Below are 12,557 nucleotides of genomic sequence, written 5' to 3' on the forward strand. Positions count from 1 at the left end.
TGTGCAGTTCCCGAGTCTTCCTCAAAGTGAAGCTGCAATTGCCTATTCACAGGGCAGTGGCTTCACAAAGCTGAAGCCCCCATTTATGATCAAAACCCAGGCACAATCCTCTGTTTTATTGTATTACTTACAATAACTACCTCACCCTAATTAGTCAGGATTTGCTCTCCAGTGGGACATGGCTGCAGGCCATTTGCACAGAGTGCATGCTAAATCACATTTGTAATTCAAGAGGAAAGAAAGAGCAGCAAAGTCATAGGGAAAGAACAACCACACAGCAAAGATCATCATGAAAGAAACCCATGCCAGCTATCACCACCATCTCAAGATGCCCTCTTTGCTCTAGGCCAGCCTCTTATACAGCCCCACTTATTCCTCTCCACCACCACCACCCCCCGCCCACGCCCCGTTATTCCCTCCATTTTACTCTTTGGTTCAGCTCACATCTACAGACCAGAGAACTTAACACAGTCTCCGATTCATCACCCTTGAGCAGCTCCAACACAAGTTTCAGGCATGACCAATATTTTCATGAAGGGACCAAGCATCATAGAAACATTTTACTTTGCTGTTAAATACAATCACTATTTCAACTATTAAAAGATCTTGAGAATTAGCACCCTAATTCGGAGGTGCAAACTCAGTGATAAGTCACTGCTTTGCTGGACTTTAAAGTCTGCATGGCTGCTGGAGCTCTGTGAGGAAACAGCTGGCTTCAGCTGGAGCTTCCAATTAAAATATTCACACTTGGACATATTCCACTGTGCTGAGACTGTATTACCTATATATTATATAGAGTGCAAAAGAGGCATATAAATAACATAAAAGAACACGGAAGTCCAGCATGATAACAACAGGGATATTTCATGCTGTGCAAATAGTCAAAAAGTCACCTGATGTGCCTGTGCTGCTGCCGTTTGGCATCCTCTCCCAGCCTGTTCAGGGACGGTGACCGGCTCCGAGAGGATGGCGTGTAACTCCCCACAGTTTTTACAGTTCCATTAGGATTATTCTGCATCTGTTGAAGTAGATGAGGTGAAAGGCTGCGGTGTGAAGAAGCAGAAGAGGAGGCTGACCACTCAGGGAGGTTGTTGATGTTCAGATTGTTGTCGCTGTTGGAACGAAGCAAGATCCGAGGTGCTGCTAAGGTGCTTGGGGGTCTCCGCCTTCTGTTTGAATAGGTGGGAGCCTCTCTAAAGGGCACTGTGTAAAGACAGACATCCAGAGTAACCTCAGATGATTTCATCATCCATATCTGTTTACCACCCCATAAAAAGATTTAGCAACATATGGCATTGTTTCTTCTGTGGAGACAAAAACACTACCTTGCTTGCATAGCTAACAGAATTCATCATCTTTAAGAAAATCATTAAAATGGAAAACAACTAAGCAACCTTAACTTGTTTACTGGCTTTAATAAACAGTTAGGCAGTACCAGTGGTGTGAGTCTACTGAACAGTCTCAACTATGGCCTAGGAAATGGGAAACACCTCATTATTGCCAAGTTTGACTCTCAAAAAGTTCATATTTGTCCTATGCTGTCATATTCAATCAGAAAGTCACAGAACAGGGCTGATAGGCAGAAGTTTTGATGTGTGAACTTCTAACTTCCTTCTCCCATTGGCACCCAACCTAGGAGAATTCTGTGCCGTTGCAGGTTGAGGCCTAACCTGAAATCTGTAGTGTTAACAGTCACCTTATCCCTGTCTTCCAGGTTAAAAATTGAGGACATAGACTTTTCTCCTGGCAGAACTCTTACATTACTCTAGTCCCTAGGTATTCCCCTCTTTCTAATCTAGGCATTTCTACTGCATCTATTACTATTTAGAACATGTATATAGAACATATTACCCGAGGGTAATACACTCACTCTATCATGTGCTGTGTCCCAAAGAGAACATGACTGCATCCAAAGGTGCAATACACTAGCTAATGAAATAGTCGTAACAGAAAACAAAAGCAAGGGCAATAAAGATCTAACACAAACAACAGGGCCCATCCTTTCAGTGCTATTGGTACAATGCTACAGTCATACGAGAATTTGTACAAGCAGACACTACATTTTCCAGATCTCCTTCTCTCACTGTAATGGGTCAGTTCCAAGTGCAACTTCAAAGGCAAATTTCCTACTAAAAGGCACCCAGCTATCAGTAGATGCGACAGCATTTCCTACCCATATAATAAGGTAATAAAGGATCTGACCCTGAAAACTCACGCTTGCCTCCGTCCCCATTCATGCAACTACTCTCATTGATTTATTGCAGTGGCACCCGTGGGGCCACAGGATTTGATCCAAAGCACACATATTTACATTTGAGAAGTTGCAGTCGTATAACTAACAAAAGGCAGCCAGGCATTATTCTGAGGACTTTACTGAGCTATTGTAATTTTCACAAAATTGTATTTCAATTGGGAAAGAAACCCCACAAAATATCATCCTACATGTCTAAAGTGTCAGTAAGTGCCATTTATAAAGTGCCAGAAATGCCTATGCATTCAATACCCTTCAAAAACACACAAAAACAGAATAAGAATGTCTGTCATACTGTGCAAGTAAATAAATTCACATAAATATGAATATACATAGGAATCAATCTGTCCTGCCTTGAAATACAGCCTTTAATTCAGAGAACACACCAAATTTAAGGTTTCAGAGCAAAACTGAAAGCATATTTATAACATAAAATAAAGATGGAACTGCAAGTAAAAGAAGGGTTTATATAATTTTTCACCAGAATCAGTTATGATTAACTGCAATTCTGAATTATTTTAGAATAACTTCCTTCATATTTCTAACGAGCTAAAACTTTCTCTGGTAAATAGCTCAACAGCATCAGAACAATCAAACAAGAGAACAGGGTGTGTAGAGGGAAAGGGCTTTAAATTTATTTCCATAATATTTCATTTGAAACGAGGCTGAAATAAGGGAAGTACTCTCTAAAAGCTATTAAAGGGGATAAAGCATAGAAGTCCAATATTCATGCTAGAAACCATCAGAAACCCTGTGTAATTTTCAGAATATTCGTGTTTCGTATTTCCTATGTTGTTAATGCTTCAAAGCAGCAGAGTGTGTAACTGAAAGCACCTCGGAGCTGCAAATGTTACAGTGAAAGCCCCAGTTAGTACCAACTTAAAGAAAACTCGCAGCACTTATTTCCAAAATTGACATATACAGATCCTCTAGATTGATGTCTGTGACACAGACATGCCGTTTGTGCATTCCTGTATTTTTGACATTCGAAATACAACTCTAGAAATTGTTTCATTGAAGACAGGGATCTTTCCCAGATACAATGAAGCAGAAGAGCTACTGTAATAATTTCAGAAAAGGAGAAGGCACACAAAACTAGGTATAGGGAATGTTTCGCATGTACAGGTTTGCTACCTGAAGATCTAACACTGTTCCCTTAGGGTCACCAAAGTTTGTCTTGGACTTGAGTAAAAACTGGATTTGTTCCTTCAATTGTAATCTCTCATTAACTTACACAGGTAACACTCCAAGCAGACTGCCGAGCCTTCCAGCCACAGATTGATAAACCTAAATATTGCCAACATTTTGGGGGTGTTCACTATTAACTTTTGAGAGGCTGGTGGGATACCTTCTGGCAGCAGGGGGAGGAAGCACAAGGGGCATGGTGCTCAGGCACAGCGACAGGATGGACAGGGAACTGCTGAACACATTTATACAGACAGATTTTAGAAAACACAAAACTGGCACATTCATTCCTACTGAAAAACAGGACATACTGTGTATGTATACACACTCTCCAGGTACCAGATTAAATTAGTTCTTTTACCCTTACATACCTTACAAGGATTTTACATGACCGTTTAGGAGTTAGCTTTTGCTTTGCTATTAACGTCCTATTCCTAAGGAGAGAACTACAAGCAAAATCAGCCTTTACTACAGAAAACAAACAGGAGAGGGGACAACTAATTACACCAATTGACGTGTGTCTAACACAAATTTTTATAGAAAGAGTTAAAAATAAACATTTCCGTGCCTAAAGTGATTAATATTCCACCCAACTGTTTCTTTTCCCCAGCAATCTGCGAACTGTAAGTGGGTGGATATTTTTTTAGCTGCTTCTTATAAGCATTATTTATATTACTTTTACAATAATAATAAAAAAACCCCAACAACTACAACACAAAATGATGAAATGCAAATGTTCACACTTTAACCCCTGCTGGACACTATTTTTTCCTTAATATTTCACCATGATCAGAACTGTTAAGTTTAACTGTTGCAAAACTTGTTTGGGAAAAACACTTGATATAAAATGAATGAAAATGTCTGAACTGATTTCATGCCCCTGAAGTTTAAAATTACCATCCCTAAAGGCATACCTGAAAGTACCATTTAATCCTTCCTCCTGCTCTCAGAATTCTATTCCTGGCACTTCAGAAATCTGAAGGGGCAATTCAGCACCATTCACTGACAAAATTAACCTAGGAAATTCCTTATGTGTCTTCAAATGCAGTTCTTAGGGAACAAAAACATTTTTATAACTACTTGATTCTTCAGAGAAAAAACTAAAATGAATAAAGTCACATCCAGCCTTAATAATCAGTCGCCTAAATGGACTGTTTAACATAAAATAATTTTGAAAAAGAAATTGCAGGAATTGATTAATTATAGAGTCGCTAAGCCGATCATATTAAATGTACACAAGAAAACACCAGTCTGAAACATCAAAGTGTTCTGCTTTCATTGCTTACCTTCTTTCTTTGTGAAGGCATTTAACAAAGACTTCATTTTCCCTTTTTACTTTAGCAGCAATCCCCTCATTATATAACCTTTGATGGGAAGAAAAAGGCAAAAAATAATAATAAAAAAATAAAATAAAATAAAGCTACCCAATTTCTGTGTTCAGGCTGCCTGCACCCTGACATAAGCAGCAGGTTTCTGGGCACCGTGTAATTGCAAGCATAGCTGGGCATGCAGTACCCAGCGTTCTGGTGACAAAGCCCACCCCACATTCTGTCTGTCAGCTGGGAGCCAACTGTGCATAGACTGGAGCTGCTCAAAAAAAAAAAAAAAAAATCTTGCTATCTTTCACAGCATTAGTCATGTGAACACCACCGCCACAGCCTTGCAGATGATACTCTTGCTTCCACAAGCACTGCATTTGTGCAGCAGTGAATGCTGGGCTGAGGGAGATGCAGGCAGCTGGAGCTCCGAGGGGGCCAAAAATTCATATTTGCCAAGGGCAGGGGGGAGCAAGGTGTGAAAAGGTACTTTGCAACAGCACTCCACAGCCTTCAACTGGGAAAAGGAAAACCTTGACAGAGATGAGAGCTGCTTTAGAAGCGCATTTGGCTTTTAAACTTCCACAGCTGACTCAGTGCACAGAGGCTTTTTTCTGTTTATTGGCTTTTTTTCTATTTATTTTCTTGCCTTTTTTTTTTTTTTGCTATTTATTCTCTTGCTTACTGTGATGCTCCAAAAAAAAAATATTTGAGGAAAAGTACAAATAACACCAAGCTTCACATAACTACGTTAAGAATGAAGACAAAACTGCCAGTAAACAGAGTATCTAAACATGGCCTATATTCCAGTCTGAAATAAATGAGATACAAGTACAATTGTTTTTTAATTCCCCTTCCAATGCACTGGAATAAAGCAGAAATTTTTTTGCACAGGGAAAAAAAAAAAAAAATTTACCTGGCCAATACGCTAAATTCAGTGTAGATGCCAGAAAATAAATGATGTAGTCACAGCAGCTTTTAAAGCACTAATTCTGAAAAATAATTCTATAGATAGCTATGCCAGCCAGTGCAAACATGCTCCCAGAGGATGAGCAAATAACTGAAATGGGCAAATAGGAAGCAGAGGGAGATGCTAACAATCACAAAAATTTTAAGCCTAAATAGTTAAATTTAAAATATTTAGATTCCAAATAATAAGAATTTCACTGTTTGGGTTTTGTTTTTTTTTTTTAAAGTAACCTACATTTAAAAATTACCTTCAAATAGTATAAACTACATAAGTTAATAAATATTTACTCCATTTCAGACATCTCTGCTGATCGCTAATGCACCTATTTTGAAAATTAGGTCTTTTTCTTACTGAGAAAACTGCTTCAAGACAGAAAATAAATTACTTCAACGGATTTAACCTCTGTATGCATGAAAAAATGATCTTATATCCAATGTAACACTGAATAGAATTAGTAAGCATAAATAAATTGAATAGTTTAAACTTAATTTAACATCCCAGTGTTTAAAAAGTTATTAATTTATAAAGAAGGGAATATTTCTCTAAATTAATACAACTTTACCTTTTAGTTCAATTTATTTTTAAAAGCAACTATTCTTAGCAGGTAGAAACCCCACCAGAGGAAATGTCAGACACAGCACATATGTATCATTAAATGTCTTTATCTGACAGGAAGAATTTTCCTCTTAACTTTGAAAAGATGAAATGCTTTTTAAAGAATAACTTTGAACCATTATTCACAAACTTATAAATATGTACATTAATTAACGCCTCAGAAGAATCAATATCGTTTCCAGAACAATAAGTGCTACACTGGAACAACCATGCCACTAAGTTGAGCTATAAGCTTCTGTGCGTTACTCTTTCTAACCTCTTCATTCAATCCCTCTAATTATATTTGGAGCTATAATTATTGATAATTCCTGACATTTCCATAGAGCTTTCTAACTAAACTTAGTCAATAGTATGGAAGGTTTGTGAATTCTGGATGAAAACCTCAGTATCTGGTAGCTGTTTTGCTTTGACAGCCAAACGGAGACAGACAGAAGCAAGATTTATGGTGGTGGTTCCTGAAATGCTCAGGAAAGAGACTGAAGTCTTAATTTTTGATTACTGACAGGGTTGAGAGAGTCCTTTGGAAAAGTTAGGCAAATGCTTGCTCATGACCCTTACTTTTAGCAACTGCATAACAGAAGGGTTGTGCCACTGCACAGCGTCTCCTTAACCTCAAGCGCTGCCACTGCCATAATGCCCACAGGCACAGGCTTCCTAGGGAGTTCATCCTAATTTCACATAGCGTAGGGCAATATACTTTATTGACAATACAGAGCATAGATTGATCCCTGTATAATTCAAGAGGAGAATTACCTGTCATGCTCACGGGAAAAGAAGAAAATCACTGCCTCCCTATGCTCAGTTCTGTGCTTTAATAACCAGAACACCAGTCACAGAAAATTACATACAGGCTCTAAGCATTAACTACCTACAAAGGGATGGGATCTCAGCTTGCTTGTGTTTCTCTAAGCAGAACGTCCTGGGCATTTTACTGGTGTAGAAACCTGGGAGTCAAATCCTCAGACTGCATTTTCCTTTATGTGGGTGTCAGTATTTCAAAGTAATGATAGCCTAAGCACCTAAAACCAGCAGTTAGGCATGGAAATGGTTAACCCAATTCTACCCATTCGCGTCTGTTCATATACAGTAAAATAAAAACAGACAAGGCAACTGTAGTCAATCAAAATCAATTCCAGGGAGTATTTTTATTAGATTCTTGCCAGAGTTGTAGCATTTCATCATCTAGAGGTTTCTAATCAGTGTTATAAAAACATAAAAAAAATATTAAAGCCACTTGAAAGTATTGAGTTTCATGGAAACTGGGAAATCTTTCCGATCTACACCATCAGACAGATCACCTGATGAGTGATCATTTTCTTCCATTTAACTGTCTTTTCCCCAATGCAGGAAAAATAATTTATTTCTGCATGGCAGAGCCTACTGCAATAAACACTGTTGTACAATTGGAAAATATGACAATCAAGGATGTCAGTGAACTATTTGCAGCTGCGGCTTTTGATTTGTTCTAATTTTCACTAGCAGCTTATTAGAATCTGTTTAACTAAAGTCCTAAGATCTGTGGTGTTGGGAAGTTAAAAAAGAAAATATTCCAGCAGCTTCCACCTTTTCCTGAAAGATTTTCTGCCTCACAATGGTAGTCTGTATTATTAGCTCAGGACAAAAACCTAGTAATCTGACTACGCCAGCACACAACAATAATGTAAGCCACAAGCCATTAGCAACCATAATTTAAAAACCCTGAAGAACCTTAAAAACAGAGGTGAGGTAAGCCCTACTTTCCCTACTTCTTTGGCAGGTGCTCAGGAAAACGTATGTGAGCTCTGCATGGTGATGGCTCTAAGAAGAAAAGGCCACCTTAAACAGAAATCAAAACATGGGCTCTTAGATTAATTAGGGTTACTATTTTTTTGTATATTTCTCACATTAGGCTCCCAAATTTTATAGATATTTCAGTCCATAGCTCCCCATCAGAAATCTAAGGAAAATCAGTGACTTACATAATCTTGAGGGTCTATTTTTAGGCACTTAAATGCCTTTAGAGAAAGCAAAAAATTACCTGACCAAATCCACACTCTTAATCGTCCCACCAACCCACCTCTAAGAGCAAGGCCTTCTCAGATAATGGTAGAACACAGTTACAATTGCCATGCTTTATTTTTTTTTTTTCATTTTGTCCATTTCAGAGTTCTTGCCAGCAAAATCCCTTTAACTTGTATACACATCTAGGTTTTTTGTTAAAAATACAGTTCTTAGCATGTATAAATGCATTTCTCTCCACTGTAAAATAGGCTTCCATATGCTAAGCCACCAAATGGAGAGTTAGACAAGAAAAGACAGATTAAAATATAGACTGTAAAGTACAAGAAGACTCCTGAAAGGAAAAAAAAATGCACCAAACAAAAGAAAGTCCAACAACCTAGCTCGGTACAGTGCTTCTAGACTATTTACTTATTCCAGAAAGCCAGAAGGTGATCAGGAACAGAGGCAGTGGTGACAGATCCAGAATGAATCTACCTCAGGGGAACAACTAAACCTACTTTATAAAGCAAAGGGCGGGTTGGTTGTTTTTTTTCCTGAAAAAATCTGGGGAGTTTGCTCAGGAGCCTGCAGTTAAAGCAGCACTGACAGAGAAGCATCTGAGCCCATACAAATGACGATCAAAGAGCCCAGCCTTAGCTGACCTAACATCAGTATCTCCCTCATCACCATTAGCATCTCCTTACCATCCAGCTACTGGTAGTATCAATCAGCTCTTGTTAGCAGCCTTCGGGCAGTTGGTCCAAGTTTGAAGGGTAGAATGGGGGCAGAAGACTGTGTGTAGGAAAAGAGAGCAGAGGGATGGCTCAGGAACAGATGGCAAGAGTTATCAATTAGAAAGAAAAACAAAAAATAGCAGTGGAAGTTGCATAGCCATGTGCCAGACACCCCTTCCGTCACCTGGCATTTCTGTTACATTGCCTTCCCCAAACTTCGCTCTGTGTGACAAGGGCCAGTCTCTGCTCTCACGAGGAACCTAGCACATTCACAGAACTTGCTTAAGAAACAACTACAAGGAGTTGGACAGCTCTCAGATATCCAGCAAAAGCCACAGCTGTGTGGGTGGCTTAATAAGAGGCTCTTTTTTGTGTGGTAGAGTGAACTGGCCACTACTGGGGTCTTCAGTTCTGCGGAAAACACTTAACTCCCGTTACCAGAAGTATTTTAAAAACTAAGCAGGTGAGGTCTATGTGTTTGTGGATACATTTCAAGGAACTTAAAAGTTGAAGAATATCCAGTTGCCACACATAAATGAGCTTAAAATGATGGGAAATGAAAATCAATCCCTTTCCAGCTATACACATAGGATTTTAAATAAGCCTTCACTAAGATTACCGCCGTAATGCAAGAATAACATTTAAAGAGCTGCATGTTTGTGCAGAAGGGAGACATGTTCACCTTAATGCTTTATTTTCAGATGCTTATGCAACAACAACAAGAAGCAGCAGAGAATCTTCTACTTAGATTACATTTAAAAATTGCTGAATTGCTTAAAATTTGTTACATGTCAGAACAGATGTCTGAAATGTCTTTGATAGGTTAGAAGATAATAGGTATAGAAATCATGAACCAAAAGAGCTTGAATATCACGTGGTTTCCCTTTTTTCTAAAAAAAATTACCCAGGCTCAATGTGGCAATGTATCTGAAGCTTTGACTGCAGTGATACAGATACACAGATTAGAATTTATCTGAGAACTGATAAAACCTCTGTCCCCAGAGAGGCTGCTTTGTAGCCTGCAATTGCATGAGAAATCTGGGTCAGGGGTGTGGATAGAAGCAGAACAATGGAAGGTGAAAAGGTGGGCAAATGAAACCCTCCCATTTCATGTGAAAGGCTAGAAGTGGGGAGGAAACAATGGCCAATAATGAGGGAGATGTCTTGCAGCAGCTTCAAGGGAGAGGAAAGCAAATGCAAGGAGAGAAAGCTACAATAGCTGAAAAAGAATTTTAAAAATGATTGAAATCCATCAGCAATGTCAAAGAAAGCAGCCTATTTGACTAAAATACATATGGCTCACTTTCATTCTAACAGGTATACTGCTGTAACAAAAAAGCCACTTATACAAATAAAAACCTGTATTTTATGTAGGTTTTATTCTGCAGAGCATTTTCCCTCAGCCAGAGGTGGGGAATGGAAAGGCCAGATCTGACAAGGGTTTCTCAAGGTTTTATACTCCCAGAGCAGTCACAGCCCCTCATTTCCATTACGTATGTTTGGGCTGAAAGTAACAGCCAACCTGACTGAATAATACAAATAACTACAATAAATATTTGTATCTAACTTCTATACATTTGTGCATCCAGATAACAAATAGTTTTCTCTGCTGGTTGTGAAGACAAGGAAAAAGAACACCTTTTTAGAAGTAAGTAGTTATTGTGAACCCTTTCAAAAAAGGCAATGGGTGATTTGCAGCAGAAAAAGTATGAAACTACTTGTTTTAATTGATTTCTTCAAATACCAACTGGACTGATTTCAAGGTCTGTTTTTGTAAGCAAGTAGAACTCATCCAGGACTGTTCACCTTTATTCAGCAGCAGACTATTAGTAACCAGCTACTCAGAAGTGTCTCTGAAGCAAAAGATTAGCAAATTCTACAGTACCTGGACAGAAAGATCTATTTAGCTCAGACTATCAGCTTGAACTGAAAGCATTCAAGTGTGAACCCCTGAAGCTGCATTATTTTACCTCCAACAGTAAGACAGAAAATACAAATCAAATATAATTATATCCCACTACAAATTCTTATGCTCCTTAAACAAGCTGGTGAAAGTATGGTGCAATTTTCTCCACTAATAATACACTGGGAAATCTAGTCCTGATGCAGCACCATTCGGAAGCATTGAATTACACAACAAATTAATTCCATCTTTGCATTATGTATACACTGAGTTGAGAAAAATATCATTTAACATCAGGGGGCTGTGCATATCCCAACCTACATAGTTTATGCTAAAAAAAAAAATAAAAATAAAAAAGTGTCATTCAGAGAGAGGAGAAATTCATGGCTGGTAGCTCCTGCAAACAAAGATGCCTGATTCTTCTTTTAATGTCTGACGCTGATGGGCCTTGGACGCAGTATATGAATTTGTGGGTTGCAGTCTGATGTTGCAGAGGAGAACAAAGACAAATGAAACTATACAAGATGCTTGGAAAATAAATGTGCCAATATTGGACTGCATGCTGTTTCTGTGTTCTGGTGTTGTACAGAAAACAATCTAATTTTGCCTTTGTGTAACTTTCCTCCTACCAAAAGCTCTCAACGAATTCCTTAAATCATTATGTTGTTCCAGGCTTTATTCAGTGATTTGATTTCACTGCTTTAATCTAAGTGTGAACCTCTTTAGTAAATAGTGGGACAAAGCATCTGTGCTTCCAAAAGTGTTGGTGGATCATGTCAGTTTTATTTAGAATAACACCATTTTCATAACTAAAAAGTGTATATTGCTCTCAATGGGGGAAAAAAAAGAAAAAAGATTGGACTCTCGTAGAAGTTACAAATATATAACTAGCTGAACTGGTCAAATGGTATGCCAGAGACACATGCATTATACTAGTACAATTTATACAGACAACTGTAATTACGGGGGGTGGTGGTGGTGCTTGGTTAATCTGTTTGTACTATTTTAGGTGTCAGTCAGTTGGATGCAATTCTACAGGCTTCTTATCTTTCAGCACTATTCCCCCAGCACATCAGACATGAAATGCATCCACTCTGCTCCAACAACATTTTACAGTACCTGTGCAGAAGTCTAAATGATAACAGAAGGTGCATAAGGATGGAGGAGTACACCTACTACAAATGGCAGCTTTATTGCCAACAACCAGGTCAAGTGTCTCTCAAACCTACAGTTACTCCTGATCTACTACAGAGCAAATGACAAAAGAAACCAAGCCATGACGTTAAAGTTGATGCACGGGTGTGAGTTAGCCCCAGGCAGGAAATACAAGAAAACAGCAAAGAAACAAATCCACAGTATCTACTTTTAGCTCCAGCTCCTCCCTTTTTATAAATTCATTAATCTTGGTGTCCTTCCCTGCCATTTTTCAATCTTGTTTTCCCTTCTTATGGCTACAGTTACCTTTCACTGCTTCCACCACCAGTTCTCTAAGGGTAACATTCCTGCCACCTAGAGCTAATGGGAAATAAATGGCACTTAAGAGTGCATCAAGAGAGATAATTTCTAGCAGATACCACATCATGGCAAAGTTACATAGAATTAG

General features: G+C 38.5%; 1 protein-coding gene across 9 annotated transcripts in view; it reads right to left on the bottom strand.

Moving 5' to 3' along the window:
• SHANK2 (SH3 and multiple ankyrin repeat domains 2) overlaps positions 1-12,557 on the bottom strand; it is a 354,480-nt gene that overhangs the window by 220,754 nt on the left and 121,169 nt on the right. For all 9 annotated transcript variants that reach the window (XM_040608429.1, XM_040608432.1, XM_040608431.1 and 6 more), the window contains one exon: positions 894-1,203. In XM_040608429.1, coding sequence (XP_040464363.1) covers positions 894-1,203 — 310 coding nt within the window. The remainder of the gene's footprint in view (positions 1-893; positions 1,204-12,557) is intronic.

Source organism: Falco naumanni, chromosome 10 (genome assembly GCF_017639655.2).
Source record: "Falco naumanni isolate bFalNau1 chromosome 10, bFalNau1.pat, whole genome shotgun sequence".
NCBI lineage: Eukaryota > Metazoa > Chordata > Aves > Falconiformes > Falconidae > Falco > Falco naumanni.